The sequence below is a fragment of the Microcebus murinus genome, chromosome X, assembly GCF_040939455.1.
Source record: "Microcebus murinus isolate Inina chromosome X, M.murinus_Inina_mat1.0, whole genome shotgun sequence".
Taxonomy (NCBI): domain Eukaryota; kingdom Metazoa; phylum Chordata; class Mammalia; order Primates; family Cheirogaleidae; genus Microcebus; species Microcebus murinus.
In genome coordinates this window covers 29,740,769-29,765,683 of record NC_134136.1, presented here as the reverse complement: position 1 = coordinate 29,765,683, position 24,915 = coordinate 29,740,769, and the positions used below count along the sequence as shown (strand labels likewise).

The 24,915-nt window shown below is 42.1% G+C and overlaps 1 protein-coding gene, 1 non-coding gene and 1 pseudogene across 4 annotated transcripts; 2 read left to right on the top strand and 1 right to left on the bottom strand.

The window, feature by feature from the left end:
• Positions 1–228: 228 nt before the first annotated feature.
• On the top strand, positions 229–24,072 carry NOX1 (NADPH oxidase 1). Of its 3 annotated transcripts, XM_075999571.1 has the most exons (14): positions 229–279; positions 500–675; positions 6,018–6,113; positions 11,183–11,293; positions 11,526–11,610; positions 11,957–12,108; positions 12,212–12,393; positions 12,484–12,616; positions 16,295–16,387; positions 17,327–17,562; positions 18,502–18,664; positions 19,425–19,571; positions 19,770–19,894; positions 23,354–24,072. In XM_075999571.1, exons 2-14 carry the CDS (start codon positions 631–633, stop codon positions 23,478–23,480), a joined length of 1,695 nt encoding a protein of 564 aa, XP_075855686.1. In that variant the 5' UTR covers positions 229–279; positions 500–630; the 3' UTR covers positions 23,481–24,072. The 3 variants fall into 3 exon arrangements, with proteins under 3 accessions (XP_075855686.1, XP_075855687.1, XP_075855688.1); XM_075999572.1 differs by lacking the exon at positions 11,183–11,293; XM_075999573.1 differs by lacking the exon at positions 19,425–19,571.
• On the bottom strand, positions 15,868–15,973 carry LOC142866065 (U6 spliceosomal RNA). Its single transcript, XR_012916134.1, has one exon. It is a non-coding gene; the product is annotated as a U6 spliceosomal RNA (small nuclear RNA).
• On the top strand, positions 18,266–18,355 carry LOC142866088 (uncharacterized; annotated as a pseudogene).
• Positions 24,073–24,915: the final 843 nt, after the last annotated feature.

The following is a 24,915-nucleotide window of genomic DNA, read 5'->3' as shown; positions in this document are numbered from 1 at the left end:
CTTCTCTTGAGGTAATCTGTTTATAGCCCTAGCCTAATTATGTTACTTTGGAGAAAACTTAGCAAATCCCTTATCAAGGAAGGCAATGCTTCACATTAGGTCATGTTGATAAGAGGATGAGAGAGAATTTTTTCCCCTAAGGAGACTGCTATTTCCTGAAGGGCTAAAAACCCCAACAGGGAAAACCCCTGTGGTTCTCATACATGGGGCTGGTCTACCTACGCCTAGAGGAAGCAGGCAGAATAGATTTATTCATTCCTGGGGACTTTGTGAGTAGGTGTGCTTTTTTTTTTTTTTTTTTTTTTTTGATAGAGTCTCACTCTGTTTCCCGGGCTAGAGTGCTGTGGCGTCAGCCTAGCTCACAGCAACCTCAAACTCCTGGGCTCAAACAATCCTCCTGCCTCAGCCTCCTGAGTAGCTCGGACTACAGGCTCACGCCACCATACCCAGATAATTTTTTTCTATTTTTAGTACAGACGGGGTCTCACTGTTGCTCAAGCTGGGCTTTTCATATCTTAAAGACTCATAGACCCTGAGCTGGACAGAAATCCAAATCCTGAAGGTTCTCTACAGAATCCAGGTTGCTGAATCTGCCCTCCTGCCTGAGAGGCTCCAAACCACCTCCTGACTATGGGAAACTGGGTGGTTAACCACTGGTTCTCAGCTTTGTTTCTGGTAAGTGATGTTTGACTTCCTATTAATTAGGAAGGTTAACAGAGTAAGGAGACATCATATTTGTTAAGATTTGCAAAGTTATTTGAAATAGAAAGATTCCATAATAATTACTGGGCTCATCAAGGCCCAATAATCCAACTCTGAGAAGGATGAAAGGACAGAGATAAATCATAGGCATTGTTCATGTTGTCAAACCATCGGTGTTTGGAATTTCAGTCTGTTTTCGTTTTCTGTCTTCTCCTTTTCTCTTCCATCTCACTTCTAACTACTGCCATGGGGCATTTGTTTCTCTCTATCCTTCCTATACTGCTCCATCAGGATTTCATAAAATCATTGAATATTTGAGATGGAAGTGATCTTAGAGATCATCTGGAACATCACTGCTCATTAGGAATATATTGTGAGCCATATAATATAATTTTAAAATTTTCTACTGCCTATATTGAAAAGGTACAAAGAAACAGGTAAAATAAATTTTTAACAATGTAATTTTTTTTTTTTTTTTTTTTTTTTTTTTGTGATCGGGTCTCATTCTGTTGCCCGGGTTAGAATGGTATCATGATAGCTCACTGCAACCTGCAACTCCTGGGCTAAAGTGATCCTCCTGCCTCAGGACTGCTTGGGACTACAGGCATGAGCCACTAGCTAATTCTTAAATATTTTGTGGAGATGGGGTGTTGCTGTGTTACTTAGCCTGTTCTCGAACTCCTGGCCTCAAGCAATCCTGCCTCAGCTGCCCAAAGTGCTGGGATTATAGGCCACCATGCCCAGCCAACAATATAATTCATCAAACCTAATAATCAAAAAATATTATTCTTTCAGCATGTAATCAATATTAAAAATATTAGTGAGATAATTTATATTCTTGTATTTTTACGAAGTCTTTGAAATCTGATGTGTATTTTACACTCACAGCACATCTCAGTGAGGACTAGCCACATTTCAAGTGCCCAGTAGCCACATGTGGGTAGTGGCTATGGCATTGCATACTGCAGATATAAACCGACTTACTGATTTTACAAAGGAAAATAACAGCCAAATGTCACACAGTGACTTGATTGAAGAGCCATCGCTCAAATCCAGCTTCCTGATGTTCAAGTCAGAACTCTTGTACCGCCCTACGTATGCACAATCCCTTCCTCCCAACACCCCCCCACACACACACCACACACACACCACACACACACACCACACACACACCACACACACACCACACACACACATACAACACACATACACACCACACACACACCACACACACACCACACACACACACAACACACACACCACACACACACACCACACACCACACACACACCACACACCACACACACACACCACACAAACACACCACACACACACCACACACACACACATACAACACACACACACAACACACACACACCACACACACACACCACACACCACACACCACACACACACCACACACACACCACACACCACACACACACACCACACACACACACACCACACACACACACACTACACACACCACACACACCACACACACACACACACCACACACACACAACACACACACACCACACACACACCACACACACAACACACACACACACCACACACACACACCACACACACACCACACACACACACACACCACACACACACCACACACACACACCACACACACACCACACACACACACACACCACACACACACACACACCACACACACACACCACACACACACAACACACACACACACACAACACACACACACACACAACACACACACACACACACACACACACACACCACATTTCCACCTTTCTTTCCCCACATCTCATTCCTTATTTTTGGAAATAGAGTCTCATTCTGTGGCCCGAGCTAGAGTGCAGTGGCATCATCATAGCCCACCACAGTCAAGCTCCTGGGCTCAAGCGATCCTCCTGCTTCAGCCTCCCCAACAGCTGGGACTACAGGCACATGCACCATGCCTGAGGGGCTATCAATCTTCCATTTCTGAGCCTGGAGCTCCCAGCGTCCTTTCTCGCTTTCGTAGAATTTCATTTATTAATCCTTCAGGGGCTCTTTTCTCGTCTCTCTTGTTTTTCCTCTGGGTCCCATAGGACTGCCCAGGTGCTCTAGGGAAAAATGTGTGGAGTTCCCCTGGAGGCTGTTTGTTTATTTTGTCAGGTTATCCCATGACTTATACATAATACTCAATGCCCTATATTTAGTTACTTTTGTACTATAATTTTTTTTTTTTTTTTAGACAGAATCTCGCTTTGTTGCCCAGGCTAGAGTGAGTGCCATGGCATCAGCCTAGCTCACAGCAACCTCAAACTCCCTGGCTCAATCCATCCTCCTGCCTCAGCCTCCCAAGTAGCTGGGACTACAGGCATGCACCACCATGCCTGGCTAATTTTTTCTATATATATTAGTCGGCCAATTGATTTCTTCCTATTTATAGTAGAGACGGGGTCTTGCTCTTGCTCAGGGTGGTTTCGAACTCCTGACCTCAAGCAATCCGCTCGCCTCAGCCTCCCAGAGTGCTAAGATTACAGGCATGAGCCACCACGCCCGGCCAGTTTTATTTTATTTTATTTTATGTTTTTATTTTTGAGACAGGGTCTCGTTCTGTTGCCCGAGCTAGAGTGCCATGGTGTCAGCCTAGCTCACAGCAACCTCAAACTCCTGGGCTCAAGTGATCCTCCTGCCTCAGCCTCCCAAGTAGCTGGGACTACAGGCATGCGCCACCATGCCCGGCTAATTTTTTTTTCTATGTATTTTTAGGTGGCCAATAACTTTCTTTCAATTTTTAGTAGAGACGGGGTCTTGCTCTTGCCCAGGCTGGTTTTGAACTCCTGACCTTGAGCGGTCCTCCCGCCTCGGCCTCTCAGAGTGCTAAGATTACAGGCGTGAGCCACCACGCCCGGCCTCAAAAAATATTTTTGCTCCTCCTTTCTCCCAAGTCTTGTACTTCACCTTCTTTTTCATTCACAGTAGAAGAAATGACAGCCAAGATGGGAAATGGAATTCCTTACTCCTAGATATCACTGTATTTCATCATTTATCTTGTCTATAATTCATGATGGGCTGACACAGGGTTCTTTGCCCCATGTCCCTCTCTGATCCAGAAATTTTTCTGCTCCCTCTAAGTAAGCTTCTCTCTTGTCTTCCAAATTCTTGAGGTATCTGTGGCTTTCAACTCTTCTTTTTCCATTGGATCAAAGACACTTTTCTGGAAGATGCCCAACTCTGGAAAGGGTATCTGAGCGAAGGAGGCAGGAAGAAATTGATTGGTAATAATGCATTATTACCAGTTTGGCAATAATGAGTTCTTCTTTCTATGCACCAAGCATTGCATTAATCACTGTACATGTATTATCTCATATAAGCCTTATAGCATTATTATGAGGTAGATACTGTTATTATCCTCATTTTGCAAGTGAAGAAATTGAGGTTCAGAGAAGTTAAATCACACGTCTGTCTAAGATTACAGAGCTACTAGGTGGTGGTATTTGAGCCCATGGAGTTTGACTCCAATACCAGACTTTAAATCACTATGCTATGCTACTAGAGGTGTGTGAGTGGCCCAGATCTAGGGAATCTGAATGGACCATGTCTCAGGCTAAAGGCCCTTTACCTGTGGGCTGAGATGGTTCTGACCCATCCTGGGGGAAGGAATATATCTTAGAGGCATCCCAGTGCCCCAGAGACCTGTTGAATTACAGGCTAGCACCTCCAAACTTGGGCTAGAGCCCAGTTGGGTAGTCTCCAAGGCAATGGGTAGTGGCTTCCAAAATTCCCCCTTCGCCAACACAGGCACAGAGCTTGGGACAGGCGAAAGTTGTCTTAGGAGCTTAAATGAGTCCAAAGCAACAATAGGTTAATTTGAAAAAAGACTCACAATCTGAAAACAAGAAAATGTGTGTCAGGGTGTAACTAAACTAATGAGGCAGGCCCATCTGGAATAGTTTAGTCCTTTTCTGATGGGCATTATTATAGATGCTAAATTTATTCTTCGTTTCTTCAGGAATCCATTTATTCACTTATTGCCATCTTGTAGGTACAATAGTTTGAATGCTGTAATCCAGGAATTGACAAATGTAACTGTAAAAAGCTAGATAGTACATATTTTAGACTTTTCAAGCCATATGGTCTCTGTCCCAACTGCTCAACTCTACCATTGTATCATGAACACAGCCATAAACAATATAGAAATGAGTAGGTGTGGCTAAGTTCCAATACCACTTTATTTACGGTCACTGAAATTTGAATTTCATATTATTTTCATGTCATGAAACATTCTTCTTTTGATTTTCTCAACCATTTAAGAATGTGAATACAAAATATGTAAAAACTATTCTTAGCTTGTAGCCCATGCAGAACAGGTAGTGAGTCACATTTGGCCCATGGGACTTAGTTTCCTGACCCTGCCCATTAGTGTCTAATGGGCATGCCTCAAAGTGCTAACTCACTCTGAAAGCAAGTTAGATACTGGCAGGATTGTAGTCATTAAAAATGATGGCCGGGCGTGGTGGCTCATGCCTGTAATACTAGCACTCTGGGAGGCCGAGGCGTGAGGATTGCTCAAGGTCAGGAGTTCGAGACCAGCCTGAGCAAGAGCGAGACCCCCCGTCTCTACTAAAAATAGAAAGAAATTAATTGGCCAACTAATATATATATAGAAAAAATTAGCCGGGCATGGTGGCGCATGCCTGTAGTCCCAGCTACTCAGGATGCTGAGGCAGCAGGATCGCTTGAGCCCAGGAGTTTGAGGTTGCTGTGAGCTAGGCTGATGCCACAGCACTCACTCTAGCCTGGGCAACAAAGCGAGACTCTGTCTCAAAAAAATATAAAATAAAATAAAATAAAAATAAAGTAAAATGAAAACAGGCTGGGTGTGGTGACTCATGCCTGTAATCCTAGCTCTCTGAGAGGCCAAGGTGGGAGGATGGCTCAAGGTCAGGAATTCAAGACCATCCTGAGCAAGAGTGAGAACCCATCTCTACTAAAAATAGAAAGAAATTAATTGGCCAACTAAAAATATATAGAAAAATTAGCTGGGTATGGTGGCACATGCCTGTAGTCCCAGCTACCTGGGAGGCTGAGGCAGCAGGATCGCTTGAGCCCAGGAGTTTGAGGTTGCTGTGAGCTAGGCTGATGCCACCGCACTCACTCTAGCCTGGGCAACAGAGTGAGACTCTGACTCAAAAAAAAAAAAAAAAAAAAAAAAAAATGAAAACAGATAAACACAAAATAGCCCAGATGGTGACAACTATTTTCTATTATCCCCTATCTACTTCTTTCCATACCCCAATTTCATTTTCTTCCTTTGTTTTTTCTTTCTGCAGGCTGTTTGGCTGGGGCTGAATGTTTTCCTGTTTGTGGATGCCTTTCTGAAATATGAGAAGGCCGACAAGTACTTCTACACAAGAGAAATCCTTGGGGTGAGTGTCACAGTTGTGATGTGGAGAATCTCTATTTTTCTCTAATCTCTGATTCCAGGTCCTTTGTGACCCAATGCCCTAATTTCCTCTCGGACTGAGGTTGCCAGAAAAAAAATGCAGGATTGGCTGGGCGTGGTGGCTCCCGCCTATAATCCTAGCACTCTGGGAGGCGGAGGGGGATGGATTGCTCAAGGTCAGGAGTTCAAAACCAGCCTGAGCAAGAGTGAGACCCCCATCTCTACTATAAATAGAAAGAAATTAATTGGCCAAGTAATATATATAGAAAAAATTAGCCGGGCATGGTGGCACATGCCTGTAGTCCCAGGTACTCGGGAGGCTGAGGCAGCAGGATTGCTTGAGCCCAGGAGTTTGAGGTTGCTGTGAGCTAGGCTGATGCCACGGCACTCACTCTACCTGGGCAACAAATCGAGACTCTGTCTCAAAAAAAAAAAAAAAAAGTGCAGGATTTTTCAGATAAACAACAAATCATTTTTGCATGGAACATAGATATACTAAAATATTCATTTTTTTAAAATCTGAAGTTCAAATTTAGCTTAGCATCCTATATTTTTATGTACTAAATTTGACAGCCCTATCTTGGGCACACTCCTCAGACCTGATAAGGAATACATGCAATAAAGGCAACTGTTGGGCAGTGGTTTGGGTGTTCAGGAACTCAGGTGCTCCTATAGGGTGTTAAGGGAAGGCTGACTGGGCAATGCTCCTGCCCCTGCCCCCATTTCAACCAGAGCAGCCTGTATCTGTCTTGTGGACTCCTACTTATGATGGTTTTTGTTTGTTTATTTGTTTGTTTGTTGAAACAGAGTGTCACTTCTGTTGCACAGGCTAGAGTGCCGTGGGGTTAGCCCAGCTCACAGCAACCTCAAACTCCTGGACTCAAGCGATCCTCCTGCCTCAGCCTCCTGATTAGCTGGGACTACAGGCATGCACCACCATGCCCGGCTAATTTTTTCTACATATTTTTAGTTGTTCAGCAAATTTCTTTCTATTTTTAGTAGAGACGGGCTCTCACTCTTGCTCAGGCTGGTCTCGAACTCCTGACCTCGAGGGATCCTCCCGCCTCGGTCTCCCAGAGTGCTAGCATTACAGGCGTGAGCCACGGCGCCGGGCCTTGCTAATGATGTTAAGAAAAGGTTTGATTAAAAGAAAGAGAAAACAACGTGAAAACCACTGCTATGGACTAATGTCACAGAAATATACCTCTATACTTTTCTATCAAACAGGATGGCTACTTAGGGGGCCTGAGGGTGGCGGTACTGCGTAACTCAAGGCCTGCAGAAAGGTAGGCTCAGGTCACAGTCACAGAATGGAGAAGGCTGGGGAAGTGGCAGATCAGAAATAGACGAGGGAGGATGGGGGTGGGTCGAGGGTGAGGGTGGGTGTGGAGGTGACCAGGAAGAAGATGTAGGGTGAGGATGGTTCTCTCACGGGCTGGTGAATCTGGGCACCACCTGGTTAGAAGAACAAATTTAATTGCTATCGCTAGTCTATTATGCAGTAACAGGTAGGGGATTTGGTTAAATCCCTTTCATCTTGACGATGCCTTTTTTTAGTAGCTTTCCACAAAGATCTGCCCAATGTACATGCTTAAAGACAGTTTGTCCTTTTAAAAAAATCCTTTTTTTCTTTCCATATTCAAAGGACCCATGTTGAGATCACGACTAATTTGAATGTTCTGTTCATGACTTACTTCACCCTGCTGTTTTCCGTTTTAAACGTTCATCCTTGATCCCTCTTTAGAAACTACAATTCCAAAGGAAGTGCTAATTTGTTTTAAAAATAGCTTTTTATTAAGAGAATGATGCAATGAATGTGAGTAGTTATTAAGAGCTTGATTATTTCGTGACCAAAAAGTCAGCAGCAGGAAAATAAATCATGCTAATGTCCTGTGGACATTTCATTTTTAAAGCCTTATTTTAAAAAATTAATTATCTCTAATGCTGCTTTCAATGAGATCAGACCATATAAAAGTGTATAAGTAAAATATGAACATCCCCCTCCCATCCCACTCCAAGATGACCACTGTTAATAGTTTGGTGTGTGTATGTATATAAACATACTGATGTATGCTCACAAGTGCATCAGAAACATAGGTTTTGTTTTTCCTTTTGTTTTTGAGGTAGGTTCTATTGTTTATTCACTTTTTAATTTTCTTTTCTTTTCTTTTCTTTTCTTTTTTTTTTTGAGACAGAGTCTCACTCTGTTGCCCAGGCTAGAGTGCTGAGGCATCAGCCTAGCTCACAGCAACCTCCAACTCCTGGGTTCAAGCAATCCTGCTGCCTCAGCCTCCCAAGTAGCTGGGACTATAGGTACGCGCCACCATGCCTGGCTAATTTTTTCTATTTTTAGTTGTTTGGCTAATTTTTTCTGTTTTTAGTAGAGACGGGGGTCTCACTCGTGCTCAGGCTGGTCTCGAAATCCTGAGCTCAAACAATCTGCCCGCCTCGGCCTCCCAGAGTGCCAAGATTACAGGCACGAGCCACCATGCCTAGCCTTAATTTTCCTATAATAAAATGTGTTACTTTTTGGTGTATAGTTCTATGAGGTTTGATAGCCACATATAATAGGACACATAGTTTTTTTTGTTTTAACCAAAAAAGGCATCCCATTGTAGATACTGGCTGGAAATTGCTTCTTACACTTAATGTATCTCACATCTTTCCATGTGAGTACATTACCAGTGCTATGCTGGAATTAGCTCATACCAGCTTGCAGTAGTCAGTTGTGTGCATCTCTTCCCAACTCTGCATTCAGTATACTGTTTTCAGTAGTGTTCAATACCATCAAATTGGTATCTTGAAATCTGCCATGGTGGGAGTATTTACATCATCAAAATTAGCAAATGCTGGAAATCAGGAAACCCTTCTCCCCCAAAAAGCTGGTCATTAAAACATTTATCACTACTGCACCACTGCATATAGCTCTCAACCTTTTAAGAGAATAACAGTCCATTACATTAATGTGCCATCATTTATTTGATCATTCCATAGGATATTTCTTAAATTCATGCTCATCTTGGGAAAATACAGACAGCAATTTAATTCACTATGAAGTAGAGTAAATAAGTAGCAGAGGAAGAAGCTTATTATTTTTATTTTTTGCCCACTCCGCCACCCTCCCAAGCGCCCTCCCTCCAGCTGAGGAAGAAGTTTAAATCCATAGTCAACGAGGCATTAACGACAGCAACAGTTCAATTATAGCATCAGTGAGTGTTGACATAGAGATATGAACATACATTGGCAGATTTCAATGTGCTGTAATGGGGAAAAAAGATTTTCTCTAAAAAGAATTCATCCCATACAGATAGCCGCCACAGAATATGGAGCTGTGAAATTACAGTCCTATATTTTCCATTCACTTGCCAATTTTAGCTTTAAGAAACCTCTGTGACTCAAATGAGTAAGTGGTGGGAACCAATGTGGAAATGCAGGATCTCTGAGATGAGCTGAGGAAATTTACTCAGAAATGGAACTGGCTGTCTGTACCAAAAACAGTTGGAGTGTGACTCAGCAGAGGGAGAAAACACAGGTCATGTGGAAGAGCCAGAAATGGAAAACAGTAGGGCAGCTCTTGTTCACTGAACCGCTGACTTTGTAAGCCATTATGAACACTAGGCAGATCTTGGTCTGGCTTATTAAACTGATGTCACATTGGAAAAATAGGTTTTGTGCCTTACAGATTATGAGAAAGAGGCCAATAAATCGTTAACTCTAACCCACACTCTTCCTTTTGGCAAGTCTTCGATAGGCACATGTGTAAGTATGGCCAGTCAGCTGAAGTGCAACAAAAATTGCCTGCCTGTGGCTGCCACCTCCCTTACTACTACAGTATTGTCACACCCCATAGCCTGCAGTCCCAAGTTTATGAAGTAGGCTCAGGGACCAGTTGTATAGAGTAAAGGAGAGAAGTTAGACTTAGCTGCCATTGAGTGAGCATTTTCTGTCCAGCCTGTATCTAGTCAGGACTGTTTCTGAGCTAAATACTTCTTTGAAGCACTGACTCCTTATCTCCTTTTCTAGTAGCTTCTACTGCTGGATCAGGTTGCTCTTGATTTATGCTGCCTGACCCCCCAAGGAAATCAGCTTAATTCTGCTCTCAGATGTTCTCCCTTCTCATATCTCTACTTAAATGTAAAAATTTTACTCTAAGTGTTCGCTAGTATTGCCTAAGCTTCATTCAATTCTCACTTATTTATTTATTGAGACAGAGTCTCACTCTGTCACCTGGGCTAGAGTACCGTGGCATCAGCCTAGCTCACAGCAACCTCAAACTCCTGGGCTCAAGCAATCCTCCTGCCTCAGCCTCCTGAGTGGCTGGGCCTACAGGCATGCGCCACCATGCCCAGCTAATTTTTTCTATTAGTAGAAAAAATTTTTTCTATTTTTTCTTTTAGTAGAGACGGGGTCTCACTCTTGCTCAGGCTGGTCTCGAACTTTTCACCTCAATCGATCCTCCCAACTCAGCCTCCCAGAGTGCTAGGGTTACAGGCGTGAGCCACTGCGCCTGGGCATCAATTTGAAAAACATCTTAAATATAAGTGGTTAAAATTTTTGTTTTTCTTATACAACTATTGCATGCTTATAACTGCAATATTAGAAAATACAGGAAAGAATAAAATAGTTACCATCTGTGATTGTACCTCTGAATATGAGCTTTATTTGAAATGCAAATACAACTCTGTATTATCCTCAAGACTGTTTCACAAAGGACAAGTAAGAAAATAATAATTAAGTATATTAAACAAAATATTATATCCGTAGAATGTATTTGCTGACATGGGGTCATTAAATCCTGTTCTCTTTCATATTAATGAATGTATACTCACACATTTCCAAACCACTCTCACAGGAATTGCTCAATTCAAAATGAAATCCAGATCTTCTTCTGTCTTTTGCAAACAGAGCCTGGCCTGATTGTTCTAGTTACAGAGTGAGAGCGAGTGGAAGAAGCTGTAGCCCTGTGCATTTGCAGGTCTCAGACAAGAGGACTGGGCCAGTGGCAGATGGTGAGATCAAGCAGCTGATGGTCTCTTTTCTCCTCTGCTCTAGCCGTCGTTGGCCTGTGCCCGAGCCTCTGCTCTCTGCTTGAATTTCAACAGCATGCTGATCCTGCTTCCTGTGTGTCGCAATCTGCTGTCCTTCCTGAGGGGCACCTGCTCAGTGAGTCCCAATCACTCCTAGGTCAACTCCCACATTAAAGCAAGAGACCCTAGAGTCCTCAGTAGGAAAGCCCAACACCAAGCTTCTAGGAATAGAAGCCAGAGGTCTCCTTTTGTAGCTAAGGGGTTGGGTAGGGACGAGTGGGTATTGGCATGTTATGTGCGAGACATCTTGGTTATGGGTAAGTAAGGCTGACTGGGGACACCTGACCATGATCGGTTTACATTTGTAGTTTTGCAGCCGCACACTGAGAAAGCAATTGGATCACAACCTCACCTTCCACAAGCTGGTGGCATATATGATCTGCCTGCACACAGGTAACTCAGGCAAACTCTGAAACTGCAGACTCCAGGGCATTCAAAGTCTATTTTTATTCATCCATACATATGCATATTCAAAAAATATTTATTGAGCCATCTGACACTATTTGTCAGGCACTATTCTGGGCCTATTTTCCTGAAGCTTACATTCTATTCCTTTGGAAACAGAGTAAGTATAAAAAAGATCTTGGATCTCTCTGCAATCAAGGGTTTATTGGGCACCTTCTGTGGACTCAGCATTCTGCTAGGCACTGTCTACGTAGGATTCTCCTAGCCTAGTGGGCCATTCCTGCTATGATGTTCTTGATGTGCCTTTTATGTTCCTTTCCATCTTTCCATTTAGCTATTCACATCATAGCACACCTATTTAACTTTCACCGCTACAGCAGAACCCGACAGGCCACAGATGGATCCCTTGCCTCCATTCTCTCCGGCCTATCTCATGGTGAAAAAGAGGGGGGCTCTTGGCTAAATCCCATCCAGTCCCCAGACATGGTGAGTTGACTCAATGGCAAAGCATCTGAGATCTGGTCATGAGCAGAAAGGGCACAGTATGCTTGCTGGGCATTGTGTCAGGCTGACATTTCTCTTTTCCCAGACAGTGGAGTATGTGACATTCACCAGCATCGCTGGGCTCACTGGAGTGATCATGACCATAGCCTTGATTCTCATGGTAACTTCAGCTACCAAGTTTATGCGGAGGAGTTATTTTGAGGTCTTCTGGTATACTCACCACCTTTTTGTCTTCTATATCCTTGGCTTAGCGATTCACGGCATTGGGTAAGGTCCTCAAACTCTCATTCTCATGCACCAGCCTCCCTACCCTTGCATAATTCTTTGGCCCAAATTGTCCTTCTTTGTCTGTTTCAGTGGAATTGTCCGGGGTCAAACAGAGGAAAGCATGAATGAGAATCATCCTCACGAGTGTGCTGAGTCCTTTCAGAAGTGGGATGATCATGACTCCCACTGCAGGAGTCCCCAATTTGAAGGGCACCCCCCTGAGGTAATAAACCTATGGACAAGGACAGACTTGATAAGAGCCGTTACTCTTATTATTGTAATTATTACTCTTATTATTATTATTACTAGCTCAAACCCGTGCTGGATCCTGTGAAGGGTATCCATAGGGGTCCTTCCTACCTTCAAGGAACTTCCTATATCACTGGCAACAAGGCAATTAGCAGAGGATCTTGAAGAGGAAGAACTAATGGTTGTTGCAGTAATGATAGCCCACGTTATTATTAATAGTGTTTACCATGTGCCAGTCTTGCTGCCTAATATGGATTATCGCATGTTTTTTTTTTCTTTTTTTGAGACAGTCTTGCTCTGTTGCCCAGGCTAGAGTGCTGTGGCCTCAGCCTAGCTCACAGCAACCTCAAACTCCTGGGCTCAAGCAATCGTCCTGCCTGAGCCTCCCGAGTAGCTGGGACTACAGGCATGCGCCACCATGCCCGGCTAGTTTTTTCTATATATATTAGTTGGCCAATTAATTTATTTCTATTTATAGTAGAGACGGGGTCTCGCTCTTGCTCAGGCTGGTTTCGAACTCCTGACCTCGAGCGATCCACCCGCCTCGGCCTCCCAGAGTGCTAGGATTACAGGCGTGAGCCACTGCGCCCGGCCTATCACATGTTTATATAGCAATAACCTATAGATAGTTACTTCTTTTGTCTTTGTTTTGAGACAATAGGACTAGGATTCCAAGAGATTAAGTAAACTGTCAAGCTCTCACAGTAAGCAAGTAGGGCAGCTTGAATTCAAATCCAGGCCTTTCAGATTCCAAAGACTGTACTCATGACCACTGTACAGTACCAAAGCTTATCTGTGAAATACCAGTCAAATTTTGGGGGTAGGCTGGTGCGGTGGCTCATGCCTATAATCCTAGCGCTGTGGGAGGCCAAGGCAGGAGGATCACTTCAGCTCAGGAGTCTGACACCAGCCCGAGCAAGAGCGAGATCCCATCTCTACTGAAAATACAAAAAATTAGCCAAACAACTAAAAATAGAAAAAATTGGCAGGGCACAGTGGTGCATGCCTGTAGTCCCAGCTACCTGGGAGGCTGAGGCAGGAGGATCTCTTGAGCCCAGGAGATTGAGGTTGCTGTGAGCTAGGCTGATGCCACAGCACTTACTCTAGCCTGGGCAACAGAGCGAGACTCTGTCTCAAAAAAAAAAATTGTGGGAGAAATAAAACTTTCTTGAAGTGGGCTTTCTTTGGTGTTATTACAACATGCTTGGAAATTATTGTTAGATAGTGAATAATTATGAAACACTGCCCCAGGGCAATTATCATGGATATTATGGTTTACTTTTGCTTGTTCATAAAATAAGTTATTTCGAGCAGTAAGTGGAAGGAGAAGGTTGACTTATGGTGCCACAAAGTGCTGTGAAAATGATTAAAGTCTTTAAATCAGATGCAGGATTAAGAGCTTAGTCCTCATCTACAAAGGGAAAAATATCTAAAACAAAAAGTCTTCTAAAGTTAGCATTTTAATTCAGTGGGAAAATGATAGATTAATTTTTTTTAGGACAATGAGATAGTTATCTGGGGGGAAAAAAAGCTGTATCTGCATTCTGTGCCTCACACTAAAATATGAATCAAGGATGTAAATCAAGGATTTAAATGTAAAAACAATTATAAAAGCACCCTAAGGTCACATGGGAATTTTTTTAATACTAGAGTGAGAGAGGATATTCCTAAATATGATAAATAATCTTTCAGCCAGAAAATAAAAGATGGCTAAAAAAACTCCATCATAAATAAAGACAGATGACAAATTGCTAAGTAGGAAAAGTATTTACAATTCACAAACTGTGAACTAATTTCCTTTTTTTTTTAAATATTAAGGGGTGAGGGGTTGTGAGGAGGGGTGCTCAGTTACCTTGTTTGTTTATGTTGAGACAGTCTCACTCACTTCCCTGAGTAGAGTGCCATGGCGTCAGCCTAGCTCACAGCAACCTCAAACTCCTAGCACTCTGGGAGGATCCAGAGATCCTCCTGCCTCAGTTTCCTAAGTAGCTGGGACTACAAACACATGCCATCACGCCTGGCTAATTTTTTTCTATTTTTAGTTGCTCAGCTAATTTAAAAAAAAAAATTTTTTAGTAGAGACAGGGGTCTTCCTCTTACTCAGGCTGGTCTCGAAATCCTCACCTCAAGCAATCCTCCCGCCTTGGCCTCCCAGAGCGCTAGGATTACAGGCTTGAGCCACCACGCCCGGCCAATGCCGTGCATTATTACTTAAAATTATTTTCCAATTTGAGAGACTAAAAATGCTATGTTGTTTTAATATTTTTATTACTCTGATTATGTCCGAGGTCTATCTTTTTTCCACATTGTTATTACCCATTTCTTAAATATGTTTTTTCATGTATTCCAAATCCAGCTGGGGATTTTTTTCCAAATAAGAAAAAATTTCACTTGCCCCATCTCTGCCCCTTCCTTCCCCAGAGATACCCATGGAAGCTATTTGCCTGCAACAGCATAAGAAACCTCATTCCACACAGTTCGAATGTATTACTCTTGAGCAATTGTGCAAGAAAGGATATGATTTAGTATTGCTAGGAAGTACATTTTTAGTAGCTCCTGTGTATATAGAAGCAACCTGCTACCTTAAGAAGATCTCAGGGAGTAAAAGGTTGCTTTAAAAAGAAAACAAACAAACAAACAAACAACTCAGACAAGGTGAAAAAAATTACTATGTTGAATGTTTGAGCACTTGAGAAAAGAGGTGGTGGATAAGTATCAAATTTTATATATTGTTGTTAACAATAGCATTAGCCATGCACTTTTATTTTTTGTGTTTTTTTTTTGTTTGTTTTTAATCATCTGCTTCTATTTCACATCCACTTTCTCTATTGGTTTTTCAGATTAGACAAATTGTCCTAGAAAATAGTCTTAGATTCTTTTTATTTTTTTTGAGACAGAGCCTCACTCTGTTGCCTGGACTAGAGTTCTATGGCGTTAGCCTAGCTCACAGCAACCTCCAAGTCCTGGCCTCAAGGGATCCTCCTGCCTCAGCCTCCGGAATAGCTGGGACTACAGGCATGCACCACCATGCCCAGCTAAATATATTTAGCTGTCCAGCTAATTGCTTTCTACTTTTTTAGTAGAAACAGTGTCTCGCTCTTGCTCAGGCTGGTCTTGAACTGCTGAGCTCAAGCAATCCTCCCACTTTGGCCTCCCAGAGTGCTAGGATTACAAGTGGGAGCCACCACGACTGGCCTGTCTTAGATTCTTAAAATTAATTTTTTTTAAACCATGGAACCCTTTACAAAATTGCCTGTATCCTTGCGCAGCGTCCATGCTAATCTTCTCCATATTGTTCCAATTTTAGTATATGTGCTGCCGAAGTGAGTACAAAATTAAATTTTATATATAATTTAAGAATATAAATGTTTACCATGTATTCTGTTTTTATGCTTTTCATTTACTTCCTGGTCAGATCTGTGAATTTTCAGGAAACGGCCTGTTTTATGAGTAACAGGTTAGCAAACAAAACCATTGTAGTTTATTCCTTTCCATTTCTGTTCTCAAGATACAGTGAAATTAGTGGCTTAAAAATGAGTACATGTCGGAGAACTCAGTAAATATTTATTACATAAAGGAATGAACTGTTACGCAAATAAGTGTAAAGAAGAGATGAATGTGTAATCTTATTCTTTACTCTGTCTCTGTGCAGTCTTGGAAGTGGATCCTTGCACCAGTCATTCTTTATATTTTTGAAAGGATCCTCCGCTTTTATCGCTCCCAGCAGAAGGTTGTGATAACCAAGGTAAAGAATATGCACTTTCCTCTTGCTGTGATAAGTGCTCTCTTCTACCTGATTGTAGAACTAAATTGCCAAGTTGTCACTCTGAAGGGAATAAAAAGAAACTTGGGGGTGGGGGTGGGGGGTGACATACCTCAGCTCTTCTAGTGCTGGACAGAACTGGGAAAGAGAGGCTTGGCAGAAATCATCAGGATGGGTCTCTGTCAGAGGCTGCAAACAGGTGGCCTGGGCCAGATCTAGCCCAGGGATAGATTTTGTTTGGCCCACACAGTGTTTGTTTAAAAGTTGAATTAGTTGCCAACATTTAAACATCTGGATGGAGGCTTTCATATTAAAAAAAAAAAAAAAGGCAATTATTGCTTATTTTTTTTTACTTTTTTTTTTTTTTTTTTTTTTTTTTTTTTGAGACAGAGTCTCGCTTTGTTGCCCAGGCTAGAGTGAGTGCCGTGATGTTAGCCTAGCTGACAGCAACCTCAAACTCCTGGGCTCAAGCAATCCTGCTGCCTCAGCCTCCCGAGTAGCTTGGGACTACAAGCATGCGCCACCATGCCCGGCTAATTTTTTCTATATATATTAGTTGGCCAATTAATTTCTTTCTATTTATAGTAGAGACGGGGTCTCGTTCTTGCTCAGGCTAGTTTTGAACTCCTGACCTCGAGCAATCCACCCGCCTCGGCCTCCCAGAGTGCTAGGATTATAGGCGTGAGCCACCGCGCCCGTCCAATTTTTTGCTTCTTTTGAGGAATCAGGAAACCTGATAACATGAGTCACGATTCTATATTGCAACCATTGTCTGGAGCTAAGTAGTTGCTTCCCCCTTTAGAAAAGACTTGTGTTCACACTTCACCACCTCACCAGCCATGCGGCTTTACTCATCTACGCTATCTGCCTGCCCGTTGCCATCTGACTTTGCCTCCTTTCGTCTATACGCCTCATTTGCAGGTTGTCATGCACCCCTCCAAAGTTTTGGAATTGCAGATGAACAAGCGTGGCTTCAGTATGGAAGTGGGACAATATATCTTTGTTAATTGCCCCTCAATCTCTCTCCTGGAGTGGCATCCTTTTACTCTGACCTCTGCTCCAGAGGAAGATTTCTTCTCCATTCATGTCCGAGCAGCAGGGGACTGGACAGAAAATCTCATAAGGGCTTTTGAACAACAGGATTCATCAATTCCCAGGTAGGTCCTTGCGATCAGCAGAGACCCAGACCAAGATGCAGACTGGCAGAAAAGAAAAAGCAATTCCTTGTTGAACCTTAAGTCTGGTACAATAGAATAGGATTAAAACAAACAGGCAGGGCTGGGCATGGTGGCTCATGCCTGTAATCCTAGCACTCTGGGAAGCCGAGATGGGAGGATTGCTCAAGGTCAGGAGTTCGAGACCAGCCTGAGCAGCAGCAAGACCCCCATCTCTACTAAAAATAGAAAGAAATTAGCTGAACAACTAAAATTATATAGAAAAAAAATCAGCCAGGCATGGTGGTGCATGCCTGTAGTCCCAGCTACTTGGGAGGCTGAGCAAGAAGGATCACTTGAGCCCAGGAGTTTGAGGTTGCTGTGAGCTAGGCTGACGCCACGGCACTCTAGCCCGGGCAACAGAGTGAGACTCTGTCTCAAAAACAAACAAACAAAAAATAGGCAGGTGTTCACTTCGGCAGCGCATATACTAAAATTGGAACAATACATTAACTGAGCAGCACCTAAGTGGACACATAGGTACTACAGTAATAGGGTATTGGGCAGGTGGGAGGGGGGAGGGGGTAGGTATATACATACATAATGAGTGAGATGTGCACCATCTGGGGGATGGTCATGATGGAGACTCAGACTTTTGGGGGGAGGGGGGGAAATGGGCATTTATTGAAACCTTAAAATCTGTACCCCCATAATATGCCGAAATAAAAAAAAAATGGAACAATACAGAGATTAGCATGGCCCCTGCGCAAGAATGACATGATTAAAATAATTTTTTAAGTAAAAAAAAATTAAAAAAAAAAATAAAAATTAAAATAAACAGGCAGAAGTCAGCCGTGGGAGCAGCTATGTTTCTGGGAGGATATTTGCAGTTAGGGGTGAAGGTGAGACTTCACTTGCTTGTTGTCGTCTGTCTTCCGGCAGGATTGAGGTGGATGGTCCCTTTGGCACAGTCAGTGAGGATGTTTTCCAGTATGAAGTGGCTATGCTGGTTGGAGCAGGAATTGGGGTCACCCCCTTTGCTTCTATCTTGAAATCTATCTGGTATAAATTCCAGCATGGAGACCACGACCTCAAAACACAAAAGGTACACTCCTGTACACCGCTTTTCATCTGCATGGGGCTGACAGATCTATTGCCTTCGTGGGCTAAGCTCTTTATAATTGATAAGAGAGTTATCTCTTCCTGGAATTATGAGAGTGAGTGATCACTTCTGTTTGCCAGGCATCCGCTTCTACACATTCACCATAAGAGTGGGGGCTTCTTTTCAATTTGTAGTTTAGAATCACCCTGACCCAAAAATGACCTTGGAGGATCTTTCCACAAGGGAAAGTATCAGAACTCTGAACATTTATGCTGCCTAAGGTTTGCTGCTCTGTAAAGCTGATTTATCAGGTCATCATTAGAGTTGATCAATAAATATAGAGTATGTATGTATGTGGGTATATATGTGCATATATTTGAAAATATCTTAAGTCAAAAATGCGTTTAATACACCTAACCTATCGACCATCATAGCTTAGCCTGGCCTATCTTAAACCTGCTCAGAACACTTCATTAGCCTATAGTTGGGCAGAATCATCTAACACAAAGCCTATTTTACAAAAGAGTGTTGAATATCTCATGTAATTTATTGAATACTGTGCTGAAGGAGAAAAACAGAACGGTTGTATGGGCATTTCAAGAATGGTCTCTTCCGAAAATGTATCCCTTTTGCACCATCATAAAGTCAAAAAATTGTAAGTCGAACCATTTTAAGTTGGGGACCATCTGTATATATTCATATCACCACAGTGTACATTGTAAAGGGCACTTAATAAGGCTATGTTGTCTCTTGCTAATTTCAGATCTATTTCTACTGGATCTGTAGGGAGACTGGTGCCTTCTCCTGGTTCAATGACCTACTGACCTCCCTGGAACAAGAGATGGAGGAATTAGGCAAAGTAGGTTTTCTAAACTACCGTCTCTTCCTCACCGGATGGGACAGCAACATTGTGAGTTCAAACAACATACTAATTCTCATGGTAAATGTAAGATGAATGTCAGATGAAGGAGAGTACACTCTGATTAGAAATAATTACTTGTTATGATTTCCTACCTGCCCTCACACTCAGACCCAAGGTTAAATGTGGCTGAAAGAAGAGGCAGCTATCAGGATTCGCTTTTTCTAACTTTTATTTCTCTGACCCCAGGCCGGTCATGCAGCATTAAACTTTGACAAGGCCACTGACATCGTGACAGGTCTGAAACAGAAAACCTCCTTTGGGAGACCAATGTGGGACAATGAGTTTTCTACAATAGCTACCTCCCACCCCAAGTAAGTATATTCTCCTCTAGTTAATTGAATTAGCAGAGTTAGGGTCTAGGAAAGATATTATAGTATGTTGAAAACTCTTGGGAAAAGATCTCTGGGGCAGAAACTGTGCCAGGCTTACATTTTTGCTGAAAACTGAGGACATTTCATCTGGGTTTTTAGCAAAATAAGGGTCATCATCTTGTAATTGATGAGAAGACGTTTCCTGCCCCAGCAAGCTCCCATTCAAACAGTGAGGGAAGGAGGCTCAGTTCTGACCTATACTACCAAACAAACTAGAGAACTGGAGTAATTTAAATGCATTTTGGGGGACCTCGATGACCTCTACTTAAAGTAATAAAGGTTCAGAGTAGCTTATCTAACTCATTGATTACCTGAGTTCAGTCTTTCTGGAGGGTTTTGAGACATGTTAGGGCATACAACAACATCTGGTACTGTGAAACCAACCATTCTGATGGGAAGGAGATGAAGCTGATCACAGTAGATAAACTCTGTGAACAAGTTGGCAGGTAAAGATCAATTCAATTCCATTAAAATTTTTTTTTTTGAGACAGAGTCTCACTCTGTTGCCCGGACTAGAGTGCCGTGGCACCAGCTTAGCTCACAGCAATCTCAAACTCCTGGGCTCAAGCGATCCTCCTGCCTCAGCCTCCTGAGACTAGCTGGGACTACAGGCATGTGCCACCGTGCCTGGCTAATTTTTTCTATATATTTTCAGTTGTACAGCTAATTTCATTCTATTTTTAGTAGAGATGGGGTCTCACTCTTGCTCAGGCTGGTCTCGAACTCCTGAGTTCAAATGATCCACCCACCTCGGCCTCCCAGAATTCTAGGGTTACAAGTGTGAGTCACTGCGTTTGGCCTCCAATTCCACAGATATTATTAGTTACCTTCTATAAGCTCAGTAGTCACTATTCTAGAAGATTTGGAGGTTGACAGAAAAATAGGATATGGTTCTGGACCTCAAGGAGCACTCATTTGGACGAGAAATGCTTACAATCACCTCAAAGCAGAATGATGCACTCCATGAAACAGGTATATGGACACCTGAGGGAAGAAAAGTCCGTGGCCACATGGGATGATCAGGAAAGGCTTCATGAAGGCAGTGGCCAGAGCACTTAGTGACTCCAATTCAGATGATCCTGGGTCCTAATGCTGGTTCTGACACTTCCCAGTGCCGGGAACTTGAACTAGAAAACCCTCTGATCTTTAGATTTCTCATCTGTAAAACGAGAGTTGTATTAGTAAGTGCCTGCTCTATTCACTTGCAGAGTTATTGTGAAGGTCAAGTCAGACAATATCTGAAAATACACTCTGTAAATTGTAAAGCAGCATATAAGCAAAAGATTATCATGTTGAGTTGAACATAGTTGAAGTTGTGAGAGTGAGTGCATGAGACTTCTAGGAGAGAGGGAGAGTGGCAAAGGACAGAGTATTAAGGAATGCCCAGGTTATGTGGGAAGGCAGAAAGATAAACCAGGGAAGAAGTAGGAGTATGCAGAGAAGTGTTGTCACAGAAGCCAAGGGAAGAAATATTAGAGACGAATAGTCAACAGTGTTGGAAGAGTGGCAGGGTCAGGAGGGGCTTCTTTAGCGTAAGGATGATCTAAGCACATTCATAGACAGAACAGGGGTCAGTAGATAGGAATAAAATAAATATAGAAGAGAGGGGAGAGGACTAAGATGGTCACAGTAAAAGACAGATAATAATAAGTATCGATGAGGAAGTGGAGAAATTGGAATCCTACTATATTGCTTGTGAGAAAGTGGAATGGTACAGTACCCAGGGAAAACTCTTTGGCAGTCCCTCAAGGTGTTAAACATAGAGTTTCCATATGACCCAGCAATTCCACTCCTCAGTATACACCCAAAATAAATGAAAACATACATCCACACAAAAACATGTACCTGAATGTACAGAGCAGCACCAAGTGCCCATCCATAGATGCATAGATAAAGCAAATTGATATATTCACATAATGGAATATTATTTAGCTATAAAAATATGCGCTACAAACATGGACAAACCTTGATAATATTTGTTTAATGAAAGAAACCAGACACAAAAGGCCACATATTGTATGATTCCATTTATAGGAAACATTCATAATTTATAGAGATAGAAAGCAGATTAGTGATTGTTTAGGGTGGGGGTAGTTGGGAGGAAATGAGGAGTGACTGCTAATGTGGATGGGTTTTTTTTTCAGGATGATGAAAATGTTCTGGAATCAGATAGTGGTGATGGTTGCACAACTTTGTGGCTATACTAAAAAGCACTGATTGTATACTTCAGTGGGGTGAATTTTATGGCATATGAATTATACCACAATTAAGCTGGGTACGGTGGCTCATACCTGTAATCCCAGCACTTTGGGAAGCTGAGGTGGAAGGATCACTTGAGGCCAGGAGTTCAAGACCAGCTTGGGCAACATAGTGCGACCCCATCTCTAACAATAATAATAATAAAAAAAAACAATGAAGAAGAAAGAATGAATTGTACTATAATTAGGTAAATCAAAACAAAGAGTGGAGAGGAAGGTATGGGAAGAAGGAAGGAGAGGGTAAGACCCAGAGCATAGTTAGAAAGATTAGCCTTGGCGAGAAAGGACACCACCTCTTCAGGATGAGAAATTTTGAGGTGGGGATAAGCTCACAGTGGACGGCTTTAATGGCAGCTAATACATACGCACTTGCTATATGCCAGGCATTTTTCTAACTGCTTTTCATGTTTTCATTTAACTTTCAAAACAACCCTGAGAGGTGGGTCATACTATTTTTATCCCCATTTTACAGGTGGGAAAGCTTAAACACAGAGAGGTTAAGGAATTTGCCTCAAGTCCCACAGGTGGGATTGATGTCAGAATTGAGATTCGAACCCAGGCAGACTGGCTCCAGAGTCTGGCACTTAACCACTGCACTGTACTATGTCTCTTGAATGTCTGTGTTCCTCAATAAAATAGGTAAGGCTGAGTGCTGAGAGTGATAGGGGCTGAGAGCATATTTGGGGCTTGTGAGCAGAAAAGGTTAAAAAATTACCATGAATGGGAGGCTGAGGCGGGAGGATCGCTCGAGGTCAGGAGTTCGAAACCAGCCCGAGCGAGACCCAGTCTCTACCAAAAATAGAAATTAATTGACCAACTAAAATACATATATAGAAAAAATTAGCCGGGCATGGTGGTGCATGCCTGTAATCCCAGCTACTCAGGAGGCTGAGACAGAAGGATCGCTTGAGCCCAGGAGATTGAGGTTGCTATGAGCTAAGCTGACGCCACAGCACTCTAGCCCAGGCAAAAAAACAAACAAAAAAACCCAACTACCATGAAGAATGTGGGAGAGAGTTACCAACCAAATATTTATGCAAGGTTCTTGGGAGTGGCAGAGGCCTAGCAGAAGCAGTTTCTCCATTCTAACATCAGCAGCCTTGGTCGCATTCTAGCCCTTACTATTGTTCTATTCCTGCAGATCTGTGGTGGGGGTTTTCTTATGTGGTCCCCAGACTTTGGCAAAGAGCCTGCGCAAATGCTGTCACCGATACTCCAGTCTGGATCCTAGGAAGGTTCAATTCTACTTCAACAAAGAAAACTTCTGAATTATTGGCATAAGGACAGGAATATGCATTCTCTCTCCTTTGTATCTTCAGTAACTTACTTGGTCTGGTCAGCCAGTTTAGGTCAAGCCTTGACTCCCTAGCATTCTTTTTTTGATCACGTTCAACTTTGTTAACTTGAGCTTCACCAACCTAAGAACTTCAGAAGTAACAATTATTGCAAAATCTATGGATCCTTTCTCGGGAAAATAACTGTAAATCCTTCTGGAAAGCCGACTGCAGCAAGACTTGATAGCAGAGCTTTGGTGGTTGACAGTTACACAATTTAACCCCAGGTGATTATCAATTCCAAGTGTTAACATCCCCTGGACTTTGGTTTGTAATCTCTCCCTCCCACCCTCACAGAAGATTTCTAAGTAGGGTGACTTTAAATAAAAATTTATTGAATAATTAATGACAAAACATAATAAACATAAATAATAAACAATGAACAGAAAATTATCAAGAACCCCATCCCATATAACACCAACTATGTACATTTTTACTGTAACTTTAAACATTATCTTATCCAGTGTGAACAGCAATTTATGCTTTACTTATTTTTGCTTGTCAAAAAATGAAGGATTTTCTTCTTTGTTTAATGAATCTTTTGTTACTTCTGGGTTCTCCATTTGGGAAAGAAAACCTTGAAAGTATGCTAATTGTAACTGAAATTGTATTATAATTGCAAGTCAGCTACCTTGTCAACTTGTATCGTTCTGTTAAAAATAATTTTGAAAACTCGACAAGGGCTCTTTATCGCCGCTTTTATTAAGGGGGTTTATTAATGTCTAGCTTAAAAAAGAATTTATAATTTTAATAGATTTGTTTGGCTCCTACCTACCTATTCACTAAAGAATCATTCAGCTAATGACATAAGCAAAATGCTTTTCTTTCTCCTATCACAATGCTTTTTATTTCTCCCATCTACCCAATCTGACCCTACAACAGGCTCTGGGGTGTTAGTAGTCACAGTGAATCACTAGGAAAACATCCTGAGCTCTTAAAAGAGAGAAAAAACAGAAAAAACCAAAAAAAAAAAACCCTCATAATTCATTGTGCCCAAAGACAATTTAACTCATTATAGATTTGTAAGAATGTTTCTACTGAATTAGCATTATAGCACCTTTTTTTTTTATCATTAAAAGACCAAGAAGGAACAAATGGTTGTTTCTAATTATCAGGAACCTCCATGGCTTGAAGGATTGGTAAAATTGGGTTTTTTAGTCACTAGTCTGAGCACAATAAAGGTGAGTCATGAACTCATGGTAGCTAATTCTGTTTCGTTTAATTACACCAGTAAAAAATAACAGTGGGTATTTCCATAGGGAGGGATACCACTGCTGTTGCCAATTCGTGCACCTAGATTTCAGCTATCTAAATTAGGTTTAACAGGACGTTGGGAAAATGCACAATGGAACCATGAATATATGGTTCC

Bases quoted from the DNA above. Each gene is read 5' to 3' on its own strand.
- NOX1 (XM_075999571.1), top strand. From the start codon at position 631: ATGGGAAACTGGGTGGTTAACCACTGGTTCTCAGCTTTGTTTCTG. The intron at 676-6,017 runs GTAAGTGATGTT...TTCTTTCTGCAG, and splicing joins GGTTCTCAGCTTTGTTTCTG to GCTGTTTGGCTGGGGCTGAA. The intron at 19,572-19,769 runs GTGAGTTCAAAC...CTCTGACCCCAG, and splicing joins CCGGATGGGACAGCAACATT to GCCGGTCATGCAGCATTAAA.